Source organism: Chionomys nivalis, chromosome 19 (assembly GCF_950005125.1).
Source record: "Chionomys nivalis chromosome 19, mChiNiv1.1, whole genome shotgun sequence".
NCBI classification, from domain to species: domain Eukaryota; kingdom Metazoa; phylum Chordata; class Mammalia; order Rodentia; family Cricetidae; genus Chionomys; species Chionomys nivalis.
The window spans coordinates 32,960,882-32,985,129 of NC_080104.1; the positions used below are offsets into that span (position 1 = coordinate 32,960,882).

At 42.9% G+C, this 24,248-nt stretch overlaps 1 protein-coding gene across 3 annotated transcripts in view; it reads right to left on the minus strand.

The window, feature by feature from the left end:
• The window catches only part of Aff3 (ALF transcription elongation factor 3), a 462,391-nt gene that overhangs the window by 80,819 nt on the left and 357,324 nt on the right, over positions 1–24,248 (minus strand). For all 3 annotated transcript variants that reach the window (XM_057751149.1, XM_057751148.1, XM_057751147.1), the window contains one exon: positions 12,654–12,705. In XM_057751149.1, the coding sequence (XP_057607132.1) occupies positions 12,654–12,705 (52 nt within the window). The remainder of the gene's footprint in view (positions 1–12,653; positions 12,706–24,248) is intronic.

The following is a 24,248-nucleotide window of genomic DNA, read 5'->3' on the forward strand; positions in this document are numbered from 1 at the left end:
AGATGCTGGATAAAGCATGCTTGTATATCCTGTGTAACTTCCTGTGGATCTATGGACTGTTGATACAGAGTATATTTCCGATGTCACACTGGATTCTGTTTTGTGTGGCAATTTAGCTTAGATAAGAAAGGACTAGATGTGAAGTTATTACGAAGCTAACAATGATCAGACAAGGGAACTATCTGACAGCAATGAAGATGGAGAGAGCATGGCCACAGCAATTCTAGTAGAGGGGACTGTCTCTGGTAGGATACGGCCAGGCAGGTCAGGGATGGCACTGGCACCAGATTTCACGGCTGCGCACCTGGTGTGGACAGAGACCACTCAATGAGATGTGGGACTTGGGGTGTAGGAGTATGGGTAAAGGTAGGGTAAGTCTTGTGCTGTTAAGTTCAGCACATGTCGGATGTTTACACAGATGGTGGGTGACAGACAGCAGGAAGTAGTAGAGTAAAGTTGTTGAACACCAAGCAAACAGAGACACCAATAATAGGGTGGGAGTGGCAGCTCTGTCAGTTAAGAACCTATGTTTGCACCCCAGAGCCTGAAGAGGAGATACAGTGGCATGCACTGATAATCCCAGCCTGGTGGTTTGTGGGGGGCACGAATCCTGGGGCTTACTATTCAACCAGCCTGTCCTAATTTACAAGTTTCAGATAAAGTGAGGATCTGTTTTTTTTTTTTTTAAAAAAATGAAATAAATAGAAATAAAGGTGAATGAAGTGAATGAAACCTGAGGTAGATCTCTGGCCTCCTCACTCATATTCACACTCACAGACACATGAATATGCATACGCACATACGCGCCCCTTTCTGCAAAATACCCATGAGAGTCATACACTGACATAAACGGCTTAAAGTTCTGGATCCTCACTTTGCTATTGTTACCCCTCTTGGCGTTCTCCTCCGTAAGCTTCAGAACTGTTCATTTCTAGAAATGCAGTCTGAGAAGCCTTCTGTTCAGCAGGCTTCCTCCTCACCCTGTTCTGTACCACGGTTAGGCAGAGCCAGGGAGGACAAGAACTTAACCTCTGTGTAAGAACACTCTGCGAACGACAGGGGATGCTAACCAGATGGCAGTCGGGGGAAGGAGGAGAAAACTGCCTTGGCCGGGTACCCTGGGCTGTCTGGTTGTTCTAATAAAGACTGGTCTGTGTGAACGCTGCTTGCTCTTTATGAAACCTACATTAAGCAGTCGTACATGGACAAGGCAGGATTTCAGAGGTGACAGAACTCATCAGTAAAGAAAGTCAACAGCTGAATCAGGGCAGCAGAGGACAAACAACTGTGGCTCGTGAAATTAGAGGCAAGCCAACATGTGAAAGGTTTTCTGGTTCTTTCCTAGTGCTTCTCCCCTGATTTAGACTCCACCTAACTCTGAGGTCTAATTTTTTTTTTTAAATTGTTTCTTCAGCTCTCCACTTAATGCTCTACTCCTGGGACTCTGGGTCTGTAACAGTATGAGGTACCACTCATCTCTGGGGAGCTCACCACTCAGGCAAGATGGTATTTAATTTTGTATTCCCATACTACCTTTAAGATACAAGGCAGAGATCTTAGTGCATTCTTCCTTACATGTGAGGGTGTGAACTTCCGGGCATGACTAAGGCTTCTGAGGGGTTAGGGAAGGCACACATTAAGTATTTCCAGGATGGTCTACTCCCTGGAGGAGACATACTCTGAACTACCTGTGGTTCTGTTGGGTTCTGCAGGTCATTTCCTTTACAGACTTAGAGTTTGCTGTTCATTCAAGAGAGAACTGATCTCCCCACGACCTCGCCAACAACTCTAGAAGATCAGGACAGGACTGCCTAAAGAAGGACAATCCTGGCTGTGTTAGGTGTGGGTAGGACCAAAGGCCACTGGAGAGTAACTAGGATTAACCTAATTGATACATGCTGCTTCCGGAGAATGCAGAGCTAAACTTACTGGCCCTCTGAATTGAGAGGGGGCTCTTGTGTGAGGGTAGCACCAACGTCTGGATTCTGAGAAAGTTCTGGTAAGACAACAGTGCCTTCTCAGAGGAAGGCAGCACATACAGGTCAGTGCATGGCTGCCCGCGTTTACGAAGCCAGCTGAGCTTCTAGGAGAGAGTCTACAGTTCCAGTTCTCGACAGTGGGAGATTAAATTTGGAATGTGGATGGTGACACTAGAACACAGGTCTGAATCATTGGCAACCTGAATGCAGCCACAATTTGCACAAGACCCAAATGGTGATGAATTATTGATAATGGTCATTTAAAAATATACACCAAATTTTAATTGATATGAAATATGTTATATTAATGGAGTCCACTGTGATATGTCAATGTGTTTATGATGTTCAATGATCACATCAGGATAACAGCATCTTTATGATCTCAAACATTTATACTTTATTTGTGTCAGGAATATTCAAAATCTTCTCTACCAGCTATTTTGAAATATGGGAACAACTGTTGTCAACCATAGTTGCCTTTATTCTGTTACAGAACATTTGAAATTATTCCACTTGTCCGAATGTACTCTAGTCCCATTAAATCATCATCCCTCCATCCTTCCCTCACAGTCCTCCTATTGGGCTCTGGTTCTACTACAGCTTCACTGGGGTTCTCTTTGCTCTAGGAGTTGGATACTAGGATGAGTCATTTCTCACTCTGTGAGCTTCCAAATGCCTTTGGAGCTTTTACAAATGTTGCAGTTGCTACCACAGTATGATGCTTTGGTGGAATTCCCTTAGCATTCCACTGGACTTGGTGGGTATTCAGTAACTGTGAATGCAAGCACAGTCTACACATGTTTCTTTCTATATGAAGACCACACAGGAAAGTGAAATAAATACCTTGATAGCTTTGTTTTAACTGCAATCTGTATCTTGGTAGCTTTGCTAGAACTGCCATCTATGACTGAGGAACCCATAACTAAGCCTGGATTTACATTATATTCAAACTCTTCTACTAAAAAAATACCCAATATTTTGAGAGTAAAAGTAGGTTTGTAATGATCAAGATCATGCCAGTTGTACCTTCCATACCAATCATGCAGGAGAAAGAGGAAACACTTCCAAGTGCATTACTGGTGTTTGAATTTTCACTTCCCATATGAACATAGCTCTGCAGCCACTTATGGAAGTGCACACACTCTTCCTAGCCTGCCTTGGACTTTTTTTTTTTTTAAAGATTTATTTATTAATCACGTATACAGCGTCTGCCTGCATGTATCCCTGCAGGCCAGTAGAGGGCACCAGATCTCATAGATGGTTGTGAGCCACCATGTGGTTGCTGGGAATTGAACTCAGGATCTCTGGAAGAACAGTCAGCGCTATTAGTCTCTGAGCCATCTCTCAGCCCCTGCCTTGGACTTTTAAGAGCAACACCTTAAGGGGATGACAAACCCAGAGACAGGGCTGATCCACCTTCCCCAGGGAGAAATCCTGGCTAACCTGTACCTTCCATGCTACAGTTGTGGTAATGATTGTGAGTATCAAATATGAGCCTTTCCTATCAAATACTATAAAACTTAGTTTTAGGATAAGGAATTAAAATCTTTTTACCTTCCTCACTTGGTAAGACTTTTATGCAAATGTTTTAATCATTCCCACCCAGTAAGACATTTGTTTGCACAAAGACCCATTATTATTATTATTGATTTTGGTGGCCTGGAGCAGTAACCCTTTCTCCCTGTAACCTTTTCACAGCCTCCTTCATGTCTTACTGACCAGTTCTAATTAAATAAGAATGTGAGGTCTAACCCCATCCAATGTGGAAAAGACACAGCTACTAACTGTTTTAGAATAAAGATCAAGCACACTTTTCTCTTTCAGAGTGTGTTCCTTCTTCTAAGCACACCCTACTGATTAAAAGTAAAGTATTTTTAAGAGAATGGTGGTCTCTTCCTTTGCCACCCCAAAACACATTTCTAATGATTTGGGGGCTCTGTCTGGGAGCCTAGCTCACCTATGGTGTGCTGTGGACCCACTTTTAACAACTGTCTGATCTGTTTCTTAGAGATGATTTTATTCCATTCAACACAACCAATGGATTGCTGAGCTGGTCTGGATAGAACCGGGATGTGCCAAGAGCCCTTGGATGACAAAAATGGCTTGTCTCTGTGCTTCTCCAGGCTAAGAGTCTCCCGAGAAGAGCTGTGCTTCGGAGATAACCAGCCCCACACATGAAGAAAAATTAGGACAACAAAAACGAAAACAAAAATTTCCAAATGCTATCTGGACCAAACACTCGAATTCCTGACTGCAGATAACTCCTTTGTTGCAGGACCTCTCCTCCACCTGGAGAGATGCAACAGCCTATGAAGACAGCAGACAATCTAGACGCCGGCATTCCCCCACAAGCTAAGGAAGAAAACAAACACAAATCCCCCAAACTCGGCATCATGGAAGTCACAGAACAAAGGGTCATTCCTCCCGGTTGAAGGAACCTGCTCTGGAGGGAGAATCCCACTTTCATTGCCAGCTAACAGTGCCACTGATCGGTAGGCTGAAGAAAGGCCCATGAGCTCTGGAGGCTGGTTTCCCTGAGCTTCTAGAATGAGGGTGTGGGTGGGTGGTACTGACATCTGTTAATAACAAAATCTTGCCTTAGTTAAAAAAAAATATACCTCCTTGTGTGAATTCTACAGTTTTAGCAAACTCCATGGTTTCCTGTCTTTGTGTTAATCATTTGTTTGCCTACATTCAGTGAATCATCTTTTAATTTTTATATAAATTTTTTCATTTTTCAGATTTCCTTTCATGGTGTTGAGGTTGAAGTAAAGGCACATTCTTCAGCCTGGGCTTATATAAATCTCACTGAGCCCCAAAGAGAAGGTCTCGAAATCATTTTAGGGAACAGCATACGAGACTTTGCACATTTGTGGACAGTGAAATTTAAGTTAACTATTTTGGAAATTACAGCTGACTTGAAGTGTGGTTTTCAGGGGTTTCCACTATTTGATAGAGAAATTTTCATTTACTTTGGATGACAGAAAGGTTTTCCTTATAAAATGAATTACCTAACTGCACGGTAGGGCTGATACACAAGCCCACCCTCCTGCTGAGCACCTAACATTTGCTTCCTTGATTGTGTTCAAGTTCAACTTCCTTGAGTTCAGATGGGTACTCGTTCCTAGACAGGTATGACAAAGATCTGCCAGGCAGGTGTCTTCAATTGTACTTCCATACAGAAGGGAAACTATCTCGGCAATGCTATCAAATTGAGTGTTTACTCAGGAACATGATTACAAGACTAGAAACAGAACCGAATATAAGCTACCTCCCCCACCCCGGTGTTCCTGTTAGGTTTAAAATATATAATGTAGAGTCTTTTGCATCGCCCTTCAGAAACAAGGCATTTTCTGGCAATGAAAATTTACTTAAAGTTTTTGTGGTTAAATTAGCACAATAAACATTACTAATGTGTAATTCATCTTGAGCAACAAGCCAGCAGTTTGCATGGATATGTGGAGCTTAGTAGGCATTTAAGACTATTCTTGGAATGATTTATGCGAAATATGTCTAGCTCTTGTTTGGATACAAATAACATCTCTGATACACTTCATTTCTCATGGAAGAGAAACTTGATTTTGGAGCCATGCCCCCCAAACCTGGTCCTGATTACTGCTTCCACTCCTGTTTATATAATTCTACACAGCTTTGGCAGGATCCAAGCGCACATACCAGGGTGTTGGCTTTTATGAATCTCCTGGGATGCGAATGTCACGCTGACTGGATGAACTCTGGCCACAAATCCCAGACAAGCACAATGACTCTATTTATTCAGACTTGGCTGCCTGAATGCAGATTGACTCTGTGTGTAATACATTTTCACAGGCCAAGAACCTCCACATCAACCAAGCTGAGGCCGAGAAGGAAAAAAAAAAAAAAACTCACTGAGAGGAATTGGGCTGCAGAGACCTCTCCCTCCCGGCTGCATTTCATTCTGTGACCGCATCACGCGCACCCTGACTGACACGCACTGTCAATGCCTTTCAAGTTTTCCTTTTCAATGTCTTCAGTTAGGCAGCTGACATATGAAAATGAAACAAGGGGGTGGGGGTGAAGAGCAGAAACCTGCTTTTAATAGCTGACCCCGAGCTGGCGTGAGTCATCAGTGACTTCTCCAGGCCTGAGCGGAGAACCGAGATAGGGGTATTTCTCTGCCACTCCGTAAGAGGCCAAATGAAACACAACGGCTGCACTGTAGGGCTCAGCGGCCCTCACCTGCAGTCTGGACACGCCAGGGGCACAGAAGCTTTGGATTCTTCCTGACAGACAAGATTATTATTACTCTCTGCATTATAAGTAAGAAAATAATTACCTCTTTAGCTTGCAGATTTATGTTAATGACATAGATATCTATTAAATTAATTGTATGCTCTCCAAATATTGATTGGGGATTAAAAGGTAACTTTCCTTCATTGTGTTGAGAAATCAATTAGGCCAGTAGAGAAATTCCCCTCTACAGATTAAATCCGATGATCGCCGTCTGTAAAATTACAACAGTCAGTTTAAGTGGATAAACTACAGTCATTTGAAGAGAAAAATGCACTTATATAATTAAAATGAAAAGGCTGCCCAATCTCTGTGGATAATGTGGTTACTTGGAGCTGCAGGCACAGACGTCGCCATTCAGAGTGGATGGCTGTTCCCTTGCTCTCCCTGAGCTCCGGATTTGTCATCTCGGAAACCCTGCTAGCAGCTGACGCCCTCTCAGTTACTGCTTGCCAAAAGTCTCAGTCATGTGTCCCTTTCCTCATGCCTCAGCTGCAATAATCCTGTCTAGAGATTTGCTCTGTCTCACTTCCTAAGCTTCTCCAGACTCAAGAGGCAGAGATTATCATTTTGACCAGAGGGTGAGACACGCAGAAGGAGTCCTCTCTCTTCCAAGTCCACCGTGGAACTCCTTTAAGGCACAGAACCACTTCATCAGATCACAGTTTTCCAGGGGACAGTTAACTGGTGGGATCTACTACATACACATCCAAACCAGGAATGTGCTTCTTAGATCTGCTCAGACCTCATCAAGTGAAGAATTCTAAGAGTCTTTATGACAGAATGCTTTCATTTCAAGGGGGTCACAGCCACCTTATAAAGTAAACCTTGCCATAGTTTGAGGACACAAAATTCTGTTATCTCTGAGAGATACATTGAGGAGATCCCATTCTCTTGGTTTTGGGGGTGTCAGCTGGAAATGGCTGAGAAAACCTTGTAACCTTAATATTGCTTGACATAAAATGAATGTGTATAGGAAATGTGCATAGAATTTCCATGCAGATAGTATAGACACCTGTTTTTCCCCCTTAAGCAGGCATGTTATCTGTAAATTCATGTATAGCTGCCTTATAATCTTAGGTCTTATATTTTTCTCCTGTCACTCAACATGTTTATTTAATGTTTGGGATTAGAAAAAATATCCGTGTTTAGTAAGAGAAATAAAGGCAGAACAAAGGTCATCTTTGTTTTTGGATGTTAGTCCGTAGGCCCTTAAATCCCAATTTAAGCCAGTGCTCCGTGTTTATTTATGCATCCATTCAACAGAGAACCTCTACTGAGCCAGACAGGCTCTGTTCTCAGCGATGTTTCAGTTTTGTTGATAGGAATAGTTACCGTCGAAAGTAAACACATGCACTGTAACTAAAATTAGAATGAGGTCCCCGAGAAAGGGTAATTAATAATACTGAGAAAACGACATGCCATGGTCTCTCTGAGAAAGTAATGTACTTCATGTACTGTACCTTCAGGAGCACAGGTATCAACCAGGCAAACCACAGAGCAGAGGCCTGTGGAAGCCCTGAGGAAGATGAACATGGCTTGTTGGAAGAGCTGAAAGAGGCCCATGAGACCGAGTGCTGGAATAAGCTCAATGAGAAGGGGGAGGTGTGGACAAGACTGGACTGTGGAGGCTGGTGGAAGCCATGGTATGAGCATTTCATTTCTCTCCAGGAGGAATAGAAATCTCTATTTTAGATCAGAGCTTGCTGAATTAAGAACACTTGCTGCTCTTGTGTGGGACCCATGCTTGGTTCCCAGCACACACACTAGACTGCACACTAATGCCTGTTAACTCCAGTTCTAGGGAATCTGATGCTTTCTCTGGTCTCCATGGTTACTGCATGCATCTGGTAACCATACAGACAGCAAGATACACATATAAATTAAAAATAATAGTTTTAAAAAATAAATGATTTGATCTGATATACATTTTAAAAAGATCACTGAGTACCAACTATTACAGAGGTTGGAGAACATCAAGAAGACAGTTCACACAAGGCTGGTTTAAACTAGTTAGGATGGAAAGAAACAGGCAGACTAATATTTAATTTTGGAAGTTACATTTACAGGAGTTAGAGAAGAAAGGCAGATTTGAGTGAGGAACGGTTATCAGGGCTGAGTCTGTAATTTTGGGCTTGAGCAGTGGGCATCTGGCAATGCTAGCTTTGGAAATACGAACAATCACAAGACAAATATTTGGGCAGAGGGCAGGCAAACCCCAGAAGTTCAACTTGGCATGACTCGAGTTTGGAAGGCAGGTGAAAGAGTCAAATAGAAAAGAGTGTGAGTGTCTCAGAAGCAGGTCCCGAGTTCAAAGTTGAGGCTGCAGAGTTGCCATTATATAAAAACTACAGGTCATGAGGAGGGACAAGGATGTCCAAAAAGAGAAGAGCTACAAAGGAAAAGGTAGGGATGAAGCTGTCAGACTGGGTGGAGAGTGAGCAGTTAGCAAATCATTCTAAGAAGGATCAGGCAGAGAGGAAGGGCATGGGCAAGAGGTGTGGGGGAGGCACAGGCGAGAGGCATGCAGTATCAGACCTTCAGGGAAGCAGTGAGCAAGAGTGGTCAACAAAAGGCCACTTTTAGGGTAAGGCAAGGGATGAGAAGAGACAGGGATTTGGGTCAGTGCTGGTTCCAGTGGAGCCGCTGTGGTAGAGAAGGGTTATACTTAATGGGTAAGGCAGGGGCTGAAGACAAGGTCCAAAGGAGCAGAGGAAATGGGACAAACTTTTGATAGGATGGGCCAGAGCCCTCTTGAAACATCAGGGAAGGGTGTTGACAACAGGAGGAAAATAAAAGCAGGATGTGACAGGAAGAGGAAAGACTGGTCCTTTTGACTAGACACAGGTCAGCCATAGAATGCAGTGTGGAGATGAAGAAATACAGGCTAAGACACAGATCCTTCATTGATGCCAGGGAGACTGAGTACTGGAGAAGCTGAGGGATGATGACTATCAAAAGTTAGAGGTCTGCCCGGGCAGTGGGCAACACTCCCTGAATCCCACAAATCTCCAGATGTTATAAGATTAAATTCTATACTGTCCATGTTTGTCAGGTTTGTGATGGATGTAATTGTAGGATATTAATGGAGAAAATGGATAAAAGAATCAATGAACTGCCATGTCTAGATAATGCAGTATTATAGCTACTATAAAAAGTTGTATGAAGTGGTTTTGAGTGTGTTTTCCTGCATGACCGTGTGCATGTACGTGTGTGTGTGTGTGTGGTGTAGGGCAGAGGTCCATGTTGGGTATCTTCTTCTTTTCTGCTTCCTGACTGTAGAAGCGGTGTGGCCAGTAGCCTCATGATGCTACCATGCAATTTTAGGATTGTGTGCCTTCAAACTGTGAGCCCCCAACCCTCCCTTCCTCGAGCAGCTTTTGTAGGTGCTTTGTCACTGAAGCAAGAGTGACTGATATGGGGACTTCCAATATCACAAGAGGAGCACTGAAGGGCTAAGACTGCCAAGCTGCTTAGCAGCTGAGCAGGGATTTGAACCCTGGACCAAGGCTTCGGTGGTCTTCATTACTAAACTAGCCTTCTGTCTTCATCTCTAAGAGCACAAAAGCAATTAGGAGAAAAGCAACAGGAAGACAGGGGTGTTCAAACAATGCCCCAGAGTGTGAGGCAAACACGTGCAGCAACCCAAGCCTTTAGGGACATCTTTATTTTTAGGTGACCACACAGGTCAACTGGATCAATATTTATAAAGGCAACTAGGTTCATCATGTTTCCTTGGGCAGGAAGTATGCAAAGTCTTTTGAAAAGATTTCTGGGAAGAGGGGAACTCTTATTGTACCTGGAAAAATCACTGAAAACAAATGTGTGAAAAAAGAGAAAATATGCGTATATGTTTCATGTTCGTATAGGCAACATGTTTTCAGGGGGAAAGTATTGTCATTTGTCTTTTTCTAAAAGTAGGGGAATCCCTTCAAGGCTCAGGGAGCCCTGTGGAGGAAATGAAAAGAAGGTAAGAGCTTAAAGACAGGGAGAAGGATGTTATAGCCATATTTTATTTATGTTCTAACAAAGCTTGTCTAAAGATCAGAGTGCAAAGCTAGCCACACTAGTTAGTCAAACAGGCCAGGCAGTGGTGGCACACACCTTAAATCCCAGAAGCCACACTAGTTAGCTATAGAGGCCATGCAGTGGTGGAGCATGCCTTTAATCCCATCACTAGAGAGGAATATAAGGCAGGATGAGACAGGAACTCATGCTCTTTTGAGTCTGAAGATTTTGTAGAGGTAAGAGCCCTCTAGTGATTGGCTGCTTTGCTTCTGATCCTTCAGCTTGAACCCCAATATTTGTCTCTGGGTTTTTATTAGTCATGCTACAGGATGTGAAATGCTGTCTTCAGGTCATGCTATAGCCATCACGAAAAACCTGATCTCACAGCAGCTACAGCAGCCTAAACTAGGAAGGCCCAAGAATGGGCCTGCCAACAGCCAGTCATGGACCAGAAAGGACTCATGGGACGCCTACCTTTTCCTTGCTGAACTATTGGCAACTGATGGAATCTGGGGGGCAGGGAAGACAGCCATTGTTTTTAGTTGCATACTAAAAAGTGAGCCCACCAGTCTCTAAGGCAGAATAAACATAATACACTACATACACATATGGAATTATTAAATAAACTTAATCAGTAAAAACAGTGGGGGAGTTATGATTTTGTGATTACATAAGAGTATACTTTAGATCCAAATAGAACAGCTTAATATAATTAATGTCGATAATTTAACTTAAATTATCATATGCAAAAACATTGTTTGGAGTCTTGTTGATTACTGTGTAAAAATCATTCATTCTGAGTGTTCCTTTTACAAAAACATAGACAAAGGTTGAAACACAAGACTAAAGGGTCTGACCAGTACAGTACAGTGTTACCAAGGACTGTAGACTGGGAAGTAGACAATAAAATGAACGATTTGGTTGACTTTAGAGAATGTGATAGTACAACATTAATAATGAGTTTCTTAAATTGCATTTTCACGGGAAGTATTTCTTGCAAACAGTTCTAGGAACTGTTTAGCCTGTGAATCCTTTCTCTAATATAAACTACCCACAAATTGCATGCTTAAACCCATTTGTACCTAGCTGAGCCTCTCAGTGGTATAAAATAGAGGTGAAATCATTTCTTTTAGTCACATAGATGAGAAAACAAAATTAGAATTGCGTCTGTTTTACATTTCTTCAATGACTGCTGAGCTGTGGGGATCTGACTGCCTGGCATAGACATCTAGACACAAATTATTGCATCTCCAAAATTCTCAAAGTCTAGAAGGCCTTTCTGCCCAGCTCATCTTCCTCTCTAGGAATGTTCTTTGCTTGCCAACCAGGTTCCTAGATTCATGGAGTCTTCTTGCATGGAGTGCCTTAGCTTGTCTCAGAGACAGGAGAAGCCTTCTGGGACCCCATGTGAACGCCCATGTTCTTCTCAGGCATACATCTTAGTAACCTTCCTCTGGATCTTCTCTCCCCTTGGCTTGCTCTCTAGAAACACTATTTATATTTGCATGCCTAGACAGCAAATCACACGCACAACATTTCATGACACCTTCGAATCAAGTTCACGATTCCAAAATCAATTGAGTGGTGCATGCAGTTAGTCCAGTCACATAAAGATGACAGGAAAAAAGAGAACCCTCCAAACTGTCTCTCTAACCTACCCTGTTCGTCCAAATTCAACAAAAGGCAATGTAGGTGACGGGGCAAATGAAAGGAGTGCAGGAAAATCTGTCTTCAGTGCTTTGAAACCTGCTTTAAGATAAAAATGTTTCCTGAGATGCAGAAGTGAATGTGATGAATGCTAAGTGGATATTTTTTTCACCTTAACTGACTGATCAGGAGACTATTTATAGCCCCCCTGACTGATGTCTCAAGCTGGTAAATCAACAGCAAGGGAGACTATTTCAAGCACATTTATCATTTAAGACAAACAGCCGAGACTGCGCGTGATTATTTTTTATTCATCATCTTCGCTCACCTCTGTGCTCGCTCCTTCTCACTGTTAATAATATCTGTATAAGGCTCCTCAATATTTAATGGTACAGCCTCCCCACTGCATGCCGATGAGTGTAAGGTCACATGTTTGATCTCAAGAAGGCCGGTTATCTTTGCAAAAGATGTAAAAAGGGGGGGGGGGCTCTGCATTTCCTAGGGAAGCCTGATTCTATCAGTTTTGTTAGAAACACTATTGTTGGTCTCTATGCCATTAAAGGAGAAATCACAAAATGAAAGCTTTTAATGGGAACGGAGCTCAGGACGTTTCAATAGACTGGCCCAACCACACAGAAACTCAGGAATCTCAGCACAATGCCCGGTATCACAGAACAGCTTGGTTTAGGGTCTCAGTTTACCCTCATTTGTGCCTCATGGACAAGACAGCAACACACAAGAAAACCTTACCTGTTCACTCTCTTCGTCGTCACTACTTAGTTTAAGGTCATCTTCTAGCATTCTGAAAGGAGGAACAGAGAGATGCAGACACTTAGAGTCAAAATCCTTCAATACTGATTTCTATCCCCGCCACCATGTACTTAGGGCAGAACAGATAGTCACAGCATGAAAATTAACCCTCACGGCAATCACAGGATGAGATGGGGCTCCCTCAGAGTTGGCTGTTGTAGAAAAATAGAACCAAACAGGGACTGTTCCCTGGGAAGTTTAAATTTCACAGTTGCTTGTTCAGTGTTTTCCAGGTTTAAGAGTTAGGCTGTGTCCTGAGGCCTGTCTGGGGATGATCATGGTAAAGGAAGTGGGAGAGCAAGCAGAATTCTGCTGAGGGCCATGCGGCCATAGTCTTGAGTCATGAGTGACATTTATTCAGACCCCTCACAGCTTAAGTGCTGGAGAGAATGCCTACTCCAGGATCTGCTGAGTAGAAGGCAATGAACAGCAGGGCACTTCTGAAGAGTCCACGAGGCATTTCCACAGGTCACCATTCACCATGCACCCTGACCTGCAGCAAGTCCATGAGGGCCAACAGCAGACAGAGAAGTGCAACTGCATACCCTACTGTTCTTAGTGATGAAACACAGCTCCTATCAGTGTTGTTGCGATTAGCTCTTTAGAGTACAGCTGTGTTCAGATTCGTCCCTTGCCACGGGGATCTTGCTCAGAGATGCACTCTCTAAAATGTGTGCTGTGCACTCAGAGCTGTTTGCCTAAGAGCAGGGAGAGTCCACTGGTGCGAGCCCAGGGCTCCAGACCTGGGTCTGGAAGCTGTTGAGCTCTTGTATTTAAAGACCTCAATGTCTTCCTTTAAGTCAGCTTCTGAAGACTGCTACCAAACGTGCCCATCATAGGCAGGTAGTTCTATTTTAATGCTATTTCAGTGACTTTGGGGGTAAAGTGGGAACCAGGGGCTGTCAGAGTTATGAAATTTTTAAGCTTTGGGAGTAGGTGACATACAGCACCGTTGTTCACCCGAAGAAGGTGAAGGCTATACCTGCGATCCTGCTTTAGATTCCATGAGTCTAAGAAAATGGTTTCTCCCATCACACAATGTGGGTAAAAAAAATCCTTTCTATTTGATCAGAATCATCTAGAAAAAACAACTGCAATTTAACATGTACATTTTTTGGCCATTATCTCCTATCCACAGGGCAGAACACAACATTTATGTTGTATTAGTTGTTCTAAGTCTGAAGGAAAGATTTAAAGCTATGGAAAAATGTGAATTCATTACATGCAAATCCAATGCCATTCTATAAAAGGAAGTAGAGTGTTCGTAGATTTTGATATCAGAGGAAGGCACTGGAACCTAACAATCCCCCATGGACATCAAGAGACAACTGTATTTGCTTCTGACAATGTGACAACAGGGTCTCTGAACATTTAAGAAACTCACAGAGGTAAAGAGGCTGAGAAATAAGGATGTTACAACAAAGACTACAAACTAGGCCATGTGCTCTCCTTGAAGGTCTTTGTTGATGTCACCTAGTGACTACAGTAGGAGTATATATTTTAGCTTCTAAAAGTTGATTTAGGTCTACACAGGTTAGTAAACAAGCCTGCTAGCCCAGTATCTAGGGAGGCCTGCCCTGGGTTGGTCACACAGGCGGAAGTCACTAAGGTAGACTTTAAAGCTGTTTAACAACAGCAAAGATGTTGATAAAAAACACATAATAAAATTAAATCTTGAAAAATTGATGCCAGAGACCAGAAGCCTAACCAGAGATACCGAGAAGTGGGATTTTACAATCTTGATACCTACAGAGCTGTAGACTGCTAGATACAGCAGCATGGTGGCTTCACAGTGGAGTCAGAGGCAAGTGACTGAGATTCTTGACATCTCCAGGATGCAGGCAGGACATTTTAACGTGCAATGAAGTGTCTGAGACTTTATACATTTTTTTTTTTTACTTAAAATCTGCTAAGACAACAGTTTCTCTTTTAAAAAATACTGTATGTGTGTGTGTTTGAATGTCTAAGTGTGCCTTGGTGTGTATACTGCAGAGGGCAACTTGCAGGAGATGATTTTCTCTTTCTACCATGTGGGTTCTAGGGTTCAAATTCAGATTGTCAGGCTTGGTGGCAAGCACCCTGCCCGCTGAGGCAGACCAAGACAGGTGCTCACTGCTCCACTGCTCAGCCTCACCCTACTCAGGTACTGCTGAACTGTGTGGAACACCTCCACCTCAGGGTGGACTGAAGCTACTTCACGGAGCACGGTTGATGGGATTTCCTTGAGATATTTGTCATTTGAGGCTCTCTGAAGACCCTTCAATCCTTTATTTAAAGGTCATTTCATTTTGCTCCACCTTAATGGCTTTAAAAAAAAGCCCAGTTTTAATTGAGCTGTTTGATTTTCAGTATTATTTCTATAGCAGATGCTGCCACTGTCTCTACCTATCTCATATTTAAAGCCGGAGACTATGTCTATTAAACATGAATATTCTCTTCATTAAACATATCACATATGCAAATATACATTCTAGCAATTAGTGTTTCACAGTGGCCTATCTCTTAGGATTTCTATGGTGGGTATAAAACACATGACCAAAACCAACCTGGGGAGGAAAGGATTCACTTTATCTTAAAGCTTGTAGTCCAGCATCCAGGGAAGTCAAGGCAGGCACTCAAGGTAGGAACCCAGGGCAGGAGCTGATGCAGAGGCCATAGGGGGAGTGTTCCTTACTGGCTTGCTTCCCACGGCTTACTCAGTGTACTTTCAAATAACATCTAGGATTACCAATCCAGGGATGGAATCTCCTACAGTGAGCCACACCCTTCCACATCAATCCATAAATTAAGAAAATGCCCAATAGTCTTGTCCACAGACCAATCTGTTGAAGGCATTTTCTCCATGGAGATTCCTTCTTCCCAAACGACTCTGTGTCAAGTTGACATAAAACTAGCTAGCACAGTTTTCAACTGATACCTGCTGGGAAAGGGAAAATCAGTTTTCTCTAATGGAGTGTCAACTGGTATATCAACACAGTCCAGAGCAGGCCCAAGAGTAGTAGACCAATACAAAAAGAACTCCATTTGGGCATGCTCTTTGTTTTAGCGTGGTTTTATCTTATAGGTTTTGGTTTCCCCTTTTGGTTTGGAGGGGTGGGAAGTGAAGGGGAAGGGGAAAGGGAAGAGAGAGAGAGAGAGAGAGAGAGAGAGAGAGAGAACAAAGAATGTAGGGAAGGAGAGAAAAATCAAAATATAAACACATATGAAACTTTAAAAAAAAACACACCTAGCCAGCACAGCCTATCTATCAAACAGGCCTATCCATTACAGGTATTCCTAAGCAATGCACTCCATGCCTTAGACCATTGGAGGAAGTAATAGGCATCTCATTTTATTCTTTCTGAAGTCCTGTGCTCTGCTGGTTGTTCGCTACCACCTGGCTGGGTAATTTTCATTAACAAGTGATTGCCTTCCCATCTGTAGTTCTTTGGAACAGCTTTGCCGACAGCATTCTGGGGAACTGGGAAGGCTAGAGAAGCTCTTGTGTGGGAGTCGATGACTAAGCACATCCTAGATGAAGATGAACAAGGTGACTTAGCCTGGAGGCAAGTGGAGAACCCAAGATCAAGACAAGGTGGTCCAGATAACCTAGCAATGTCTTCCTGGAATGTATTTTGTTTCTAGGATCTCTACATACTCTGAAGAAATTTGGTTTAAGTGAGATGGTGTTTGCTCATATGTATCTCATTCCCAGGACCTGCTCTGGTTACTATAGTGGAATTTCCATGATTTGCTCCTGCCATGTCCATTCCTGAGAGAGAATGTAACTGCTTCTATTCACCTGCTTGCTTTTAACTAGAGACAATGGTATCAGTCTCCTTTCTTACTTATCAAGTGACCTTGCTACAAAGGCCTATCCTCTTTTCAGAACTGCATCTCATTTTCAACCATATATGATCCTCAAAACAGTCAATCTTACTTAGAAAATCTGCCAACCCCAGGTAAGATATGGGATGATGCTATGTATCCATAATTCAATCAACTGCTTTTTCTGATAGCTTCTTTATCTACATGTCATTAATGAAGAGAAATCAAAGACTCAACAGTAGAGGAAGCAGTCAGAGGCACGGTGTGAGATTTGAGGGTGAAGGACTGGGTCTTATGGCAGCTGTCAGGCTGGCCTGCATTTCAGTTTGATGTCTATCACTGACTAGTTCTCTGAGAGCTAGGAAGTCATTTACCCTCTTGGGACACAGTTGCCTCATCATTAAATGTAAGATGGAGACACTCTGAATCCGCTGGTTCCTTCCCTTTATCCAAGTCCAGGCAGATTGCTGAAGAAAGAGAGCATCTAGTCAACAGGATGCCAACAGGCAACCAAGGCATTCAACCCAACAGTCTATAAGGAACTGCATCCTGCTGATATCCACAGCAGCAAGTTTGGAGGTAGATCTTCCTCCAGCTAAGCCTTGGGATGACCCCAGTCCTGGAAAACATTATGTTTGTAGTCCCTGACAGGTCCTGAGCCAGAGCACCCAGCTAAGCCAGACTCAGATTCTTCACCCATGAAACAATAATATAATGGATGCTGTCTTGAGGTACTAGGTTGAGGGGTAAATTGTTAGGCATGAATAAGTAACTGGTATGTTAGCTGATAGTAGGTATTTAGTGTGTCTCTTTTTGAAGATTGCCCCCCAGTGACTTGAGGTGAACCTTTGTAGCTCCCATTCAAGACATCCAACATTAGAAATAATGTGAGACATTTCCTAATAATGATATTAAAAATAAGTGGGTGAGACTAATATATTTGGTATTGTCAATACGGTACTTCTGTATCATAACATATATATATATTATATATATATATAAAACATATATATATATATATATATATATGTTTTTTTTTTAAGTGCCCAACAGGTATATGTGGCTATTGGGTAACACAGGTTCATTTATTTATATATATTTTTTGTCAGAAGGTGAGGTGTTCAAATTCCCAGAATGTCCTCAGTTCTTTTGGTCTCAGCTCTCTTACACTGCCTGATAGGGTGTTTGGGACAAGCCTGTGGAAGTGACTTTCCAGAAAGTGTGTAGTAGCTAAGAGGAGCAGAAGGCACACTTCCAACGGCTGCTCCCTTTGTCCATCAGCATCCTTGTGCCTCATGGTGTCTGAGCCAGATGTGTCACTGACTCATCTTGCTGTTAATTCAAATGAGTGTATGCATGACACACCACAATGCACCTGCAAACCATGACCTCACCGAAGAGCCCGGACACGGAAACTATGACAACTACAAGGGGACCCCGGAGGGAGGGAGCTTGGGCAATGGATTGAGGGGTCCTGTCCTGGGTGAACAGTACTGTAGGAGAGCTTGCAAACACATCCTGGAAAATCCTGACCACCTGGCAAGGGAGTCTATGCACTTGCTACCCACGCTTCATGGGCTTCCCGTTTCTCTCGGATGTAATAAAGGCACACTGAGACTATTTGAAATTCTTAATTTTTTTTTTAAACTGTGTTTTCAAGTGCATAACTTGTTCCTTTCACTTGGAAATAATATTCTAGCCGCAGGAGCTGGCAGCCTGAAAAGAATCAGTTTGAAAAGAGGACAGGAACACGGTCCCCCTTTCCTTGCGCACCCCATAGTCCTTCCACCTAACCCCACCCCCTGAAAAAGCACCCCACAAGTGCCACATGCTGCCTATGTGCTTCTGAAAATGTGAAGACATTCCGTCTTTTCCATTTAGGGCAGCGCAGACCACGGTGATGAGGTCGCATCTCCCGAACACATTAGACTTTAAAATTGCTTCTTCCTGAAGGAATTACAGGAAAAGAGGGCTGTACGCACGCTATCATTTCCATCAAAAGACAACAGAGGCTTAGAAACCTCACTTTCACAGGAAATGCTTTCTCTGTGTGACGGTTTTAAAATTCCTACCTTTGTCACACCGACTTCTAGAAAATGAGCTTCCGAACTTGGTTTTCCTGTGTTAAAGGACTGAGTTTCTAAGGACAAGCGAATGTAAACACCGTATGTATAAGAATATGATCCTTTCCCGGAGGGAGAATAGTGGAGAGTTCAGAGGGCCCAGGCTAGGGGCATAAAATGCATTTGGCTGTACAGATCCAATGACGGACATTTCTCTACTGAATCCTCACTGAAGAGGAACCTGTTCTTAAATCAGAGGGGTATTCATGCATATCCATCTAACTCAAGTCTGGGACGCTGAATATTAACTCCTATCAGTTAATTAATAAGCTTGGTACCTGTTCCGATTGCTAACTAATGATCTGTTTAACTGGTAACTCTTGATGGTAAACATGCGTTGGCGTTAGGAGGGTCATAAACGCTTAGGTTAAGATTTGTTCTTTGGTTTCGAAATTACCAGCTTCTGTGTTTTTTTGTGGCTGTTGTTACTGGCATGTTAATTGTGAAGAGAGTCCCTAATTAAGGGATTTGTTTGAACAGGTAGGCTGTTAGAATTAGGAAAGAGGACAAAGCATAATCTCTCAATTAACAGATTCATGCACTTTAAGCTCCATCACAGCGCCCGAGAATGCCATCACATGGTCATTGCTGAGTTTTACTGCACGCTGGAATCCTCTGGGAATCTTTAAAGCATACTGCTACTGGCTTTCCCTCTTCCTGCATATTCTGACTTAATACATCTGGAGTGCAATCTGAGTGTCCTGACTTTTTAAAGTTCCCTGGGTGACTTTAAACTGTAATGAGGGTTAAGAACACTATTGACAGGATGAGCCAGACTGCACCAGACGAGCTAAAGAATAGCCCCTGACCTTGGGGAAAGTCCACCTCAAAGGTTTAGCTGGTCCATTCATAAATAGGGATGGATGAGACTCAAGTCTCAAAAGAGAAAACTTGGATAAAAATGTATGTCAACTCCACAGGCTTTGCCAAGGTGCTCCCTGAAGGTGGAAGACAGTCTATGGTGCTTCTAAACATACTGACTTGAGGGCCACATCCCTAGAGGTTCTGGTTTCATAGAACTAACCACAGACATCAATATTTTTGATAAACTCACATGGTCAACCCATTTGCTGAAACCTAGTCACCAGCACTGTGGTATGATGATGTGGGAGGTCATTAGGTTATGAGAATAGGGCTATCGTGAATGAGATTATCGCCCTTATGAAGGATCCCAGGGCTAGCCGTGTGACACAGTGGCAGATGGCTTGTGTTATATACAAGATCCTAGGTTCAATCTCCAGTTCTCAGCAACACAAAATCAACAAGCGAGGTGCCCAAAGAGCCCTATCCTATGAGGACTCAGCAAACAGGTGCTACCTATGAACTGGAACATGGGCCCTCTCCAGATGTTCAGTCTAGTTCCCTGACTTTTGGCTCCCTAGCCTCTGTTGTTTATAAGCTATACTGTCTAAGGTACTTTCTAGGATATTTTGTTATAAAAATCTAAGTGGATTGAGGCACACGCACCCCAAATACCTTGGCTGTAATGGAGCTTCGCTGCTGTAATTCTCACTGAATGACTTCTCACTTCTGCGCTGAGGCCGTCACTAAGCTGTAGGTAGGACCAAGTGACTCTCTTTGCACCTAATTTTGTGTCTAACTGGAACTGTGTACTGAGTTACTTGATTTGCCTTTCCCTCACCTTCTATGTGAGTAAGACTGTGTCAGGGCTAGGGATGTGGCATCAGTGGCAGGGAACTTGCTTGGCATACGAAGCCCTTCAGTTCTATCCCTCCTGTACTTTAAAGTGGAGAAAAAAAGCCAAAGCTCTCAGTGAAGCGGTGTGCTCAGGGGTTAATAAACGGCAAAACCCCATTATTACCCAGGAACTAACTTAGGAATTGTAATGCAATTTAGAGTTCTTCAGAAACCATTGGCAGCACAGGAGAATCTGATGTCATTTCCTGGCCTGTTGTTTAGCTTATAGGAGGACACAGAGATTATTTGGACTATCACGCCTTCTCCTAACTGGAGAAGTCCTCAAAGTTTCTTCAAGACCAAACAATGCAACATAAGGCATTTCAGGCATGTGGAGACGCAACACCATTCTTTCTGTGGCACAAGGGCCAGAGGCCTTGGGACTACATTTCCCAAAAGTCCCATCAACACCGTTTTAATTTAGGTGTCACCATTGAGAGGCACTTGATGGGTGCTTGCAAAGTCAGAGCGTAACAATCAATGTTGCTCCCAGGGCAGAGAGGCAGCTGTACCAGTTTCAGCATATGGCTTCCATGGCTCCCATAGAGGATCCCAGCACCACTCTGTGTAAAATACTTGCAGGCACGGTAGGCATCTGAGATTACTGTTAGCAGTTTTCTGCAATGCTTGCATTTATTGCTGCTCTGCAATGACTTTCTGATTACCAATTTCTCCCGATTGGCTTCCTGACCTAAGATTCCTTCGCCCGCCTGATGAGCTTGGAAGCCACCAATTCTTTATGTTAGTGTCTTCCTACTTGAAATACCTCCAGCGGCGTCTCTTGTCCAGACTAACTCTGACCCACATGTATAATAAACAGTAAGAGGTTTGGAACCAGAAAGCCTGATGCACTACTTCATATCCCCGTTCTAGCATACACTAGCTATGTCTCCTTGTCCAAAGAACTTAAAATCGCTCTGCCTCGGTTTCCTGTTTGCCTTCTAGGAATGCTGTGAGAATCACATGGGGAAACAAAGCACATCATGCCGTGCTTAGCACACAGTAGCCACTCATAGCAGCTCGGTATTATGACTGGCATTTTATTACCCATTCCACATTATTACTAACTGCGCTACAGTTTAGCTCCATTTTATTGTTTCCAGCACAGATCACAGATTGCTAATTTATTCACTATTTCCAAAGAACACTTTTTTTTTTTGGAGCCAAAAATATGAAGTTGAAAAAGTCTCTGGCTGTTGATTGGGGATAGGCAGAAAAGAAACCTTGTGAGTGATAAATGACGGCACAGGGGCCGTATCTTTTTTCCTTGTCAGGCAATCGTGGCCCTGTTTTCTTTCCTTGTAGGCATATTCTCTGGTTTGTAAGTCTCCAGTATTCTATAATTCTCTTCTGTATCTGCTATAAACTCTTTGGTATCCTTCCCAAGCTGCCCTTAAACTAGCTACACAGCAAAGGATATCCTTGAATTCCTGATCCTCCTGCCTCTGCAGAGTCACAGAAGGACATGGCCCACTCACTATACAGACTATACCAGTATTAGCTCCAGCGCAAGTTGCCAGTTATAATGATTTGGGTCAGAACTGTTCCCTACAGGTGCTATATGGAAATACTTGGTCCCTAGGTAGTATGCTATGGAAGGCTGTGGAACTCTTGGGACAAGGCCAGCAGAAGAAGGTTTTTAGAGCAGGCCTTGGGGATTGTTAGCATGGTTCCCTTCTGCTTCTTGATCTTTAAAAGGTAAAGGAGCAGCAGCACCAAGCTCCTACAGCCCTAGACCAAGCCATTTATCATACTGTCCCTACTATGATAGATAACATTCTTTGAAGCCTTGAGAAAAAATACATTAAGTTGCTTCTGTCAGTCGTTTTTGTCACAGTAACAAGGAGGTAACTAATACACCTGTTTTATGAGGAAAGTTCTGATATCCAAGGCCTAAGATTATCGAATACCTTTCTAATACCTGAACCACTTAATTTGTATCTTTCCCAACTATATCTTGAGGACAAAAAGTCATCTACCTCCTTGTTTAGATATTCATGATGCCATTTAACATTTATCAAAGAGCCCAATGTGGTGACACAGGCTTATAATTCTAGCACTTGGCAGAGGCAGAGAGCAGAGGGCAGAGGGCAGAGGCACACAAGGGGGATCGGAGCTCATTTGAAGCTGTGATAACTACATAGCTAGTTTTAGGCTAGTTTGGGTTACAAGAGATAACCAACCAACCAACCAACCACAACAACTAACCAATCACAACTAACCAACCACAACCAACTAACCAACCAATCAACCAACCAATCAACCAAATATCCATGGAAATTGTCTAACCACTTTGTCCTAAGCTGTGAGGAGTCTGTGATGGTGACATTTCTGGAATTGGATTCTCCCAAGACACAGTCATCAAGTGGTCTAGGTTCTGGAATCCACACCCTCAACACGTTCTGCTTCTTATAACTTGAAAGCTTTTGCACTGATCCACTAACTCTGCTGCAAAAGTAATAAACTTGTCATTTAAATGTAAAGAGGAGAAAAAGACTTTTATGATCCATATTAAAGAAAATGCATCCTATTAGCCATTCATTGGACTTGGAGATTGGTATATGATCCTCTAACGAAGACATTCTCATGAATTTGGCTTTAATGCTAACAATTTTGTAATATGTAGCATGTCTGCTACTTCCAGAATTTTTCATTATAAAAGTAATCCAGGTGGCTTGAATATATAAAGCTACAATTTGAAAAACCTCATCTATGGAGGGACTAATTCAGCACTTAAAAAAAAAGTGAATAGACTTGAAAATTAGGTCAGGTATATTAAATATTCTAAATCTATTATCAGATACACACAACTCGTTTTCGCCAAGGGAAGAATGATTGCTCAGTCAACATGAATCACTTTCCAGAATTTTTGGAGGGGGAGGTTAGTAAAAGAGAACACATCAAACAACCTATATAAATTAAGCCCTGTCACACTGATTACAGACAAGGTTCTTATTACAGGGTTGGAAGCAGGGTTCTTTGGAACGGCCATATCTGAGGGTTAGGCAGGGCACAGTTGCAGCACCATGCATCTGTAGCCCATCCCACATTTTCATATATTTATCGCTGGACTTCCAGAGTGCAGAAGAGAATCTCAAGTGCCAAGAAAATAAACACGCAGAAAATTTTAAGTGGGCTTGAGGATCTTTGGGACAGATACAGACTTTGGGATAGCAGTGCTTCTGCCTGCTGCTTAGGAAAACAAGCAGGCAGTCTTGAACACAGATTATCCCGGAGTGTAGGGCATAAACCCTGCCTAAATGGGTCTGTTCACTGATGGAGACAAGGAGTGAAAACAGACAGCACTGCAGTTCAAAATGGCCATTTTCCTGTTTTGGGCGAGTCAACAATTTGGGGGAATATGTTTTGATTAAAACGGCAGAAAATCAATTGCTTTAAGGTCAACACTAAGTAATATCTATTTGTAAAGCTTATCTTTGAAAACCCCTTTCCATTTGAGGCACACTTCTCACCCCTGGGACTCAGGGCTCCAGCTAGCATATTCCTTTCTGAGTGAGCATGTGGATTCCTTCTTGTGTTGTGGGATGGGTTTCCTTCCTGCCTGCTGTGACGTGTTTCTCTACCCCATGTGAGCACTGCCTGTGAGAATTCACACTGCATCTTGAGAGGCTACTCAAATCCTACCCTGTTTTAATAGGTTTGTAAGCACTTACAACCTATAATTGTACCAAACTACTAAAAAAGAAAACTCTAACAACTGTAACAATGATCCTGAAGGAATGATGCTCCTGGGAGGTTCCAGTTACAGGGTGAACTCAGGTGGACAACTGTACCTTCATCTTACACCACTGCAGCTGATGCTCTTGACCATGACCCCGAGGGCCTGCTGGAAATGCAGAGATGGGTATGTCCAATTGACACCAAACAGCACTGGCTCTCATGGGTC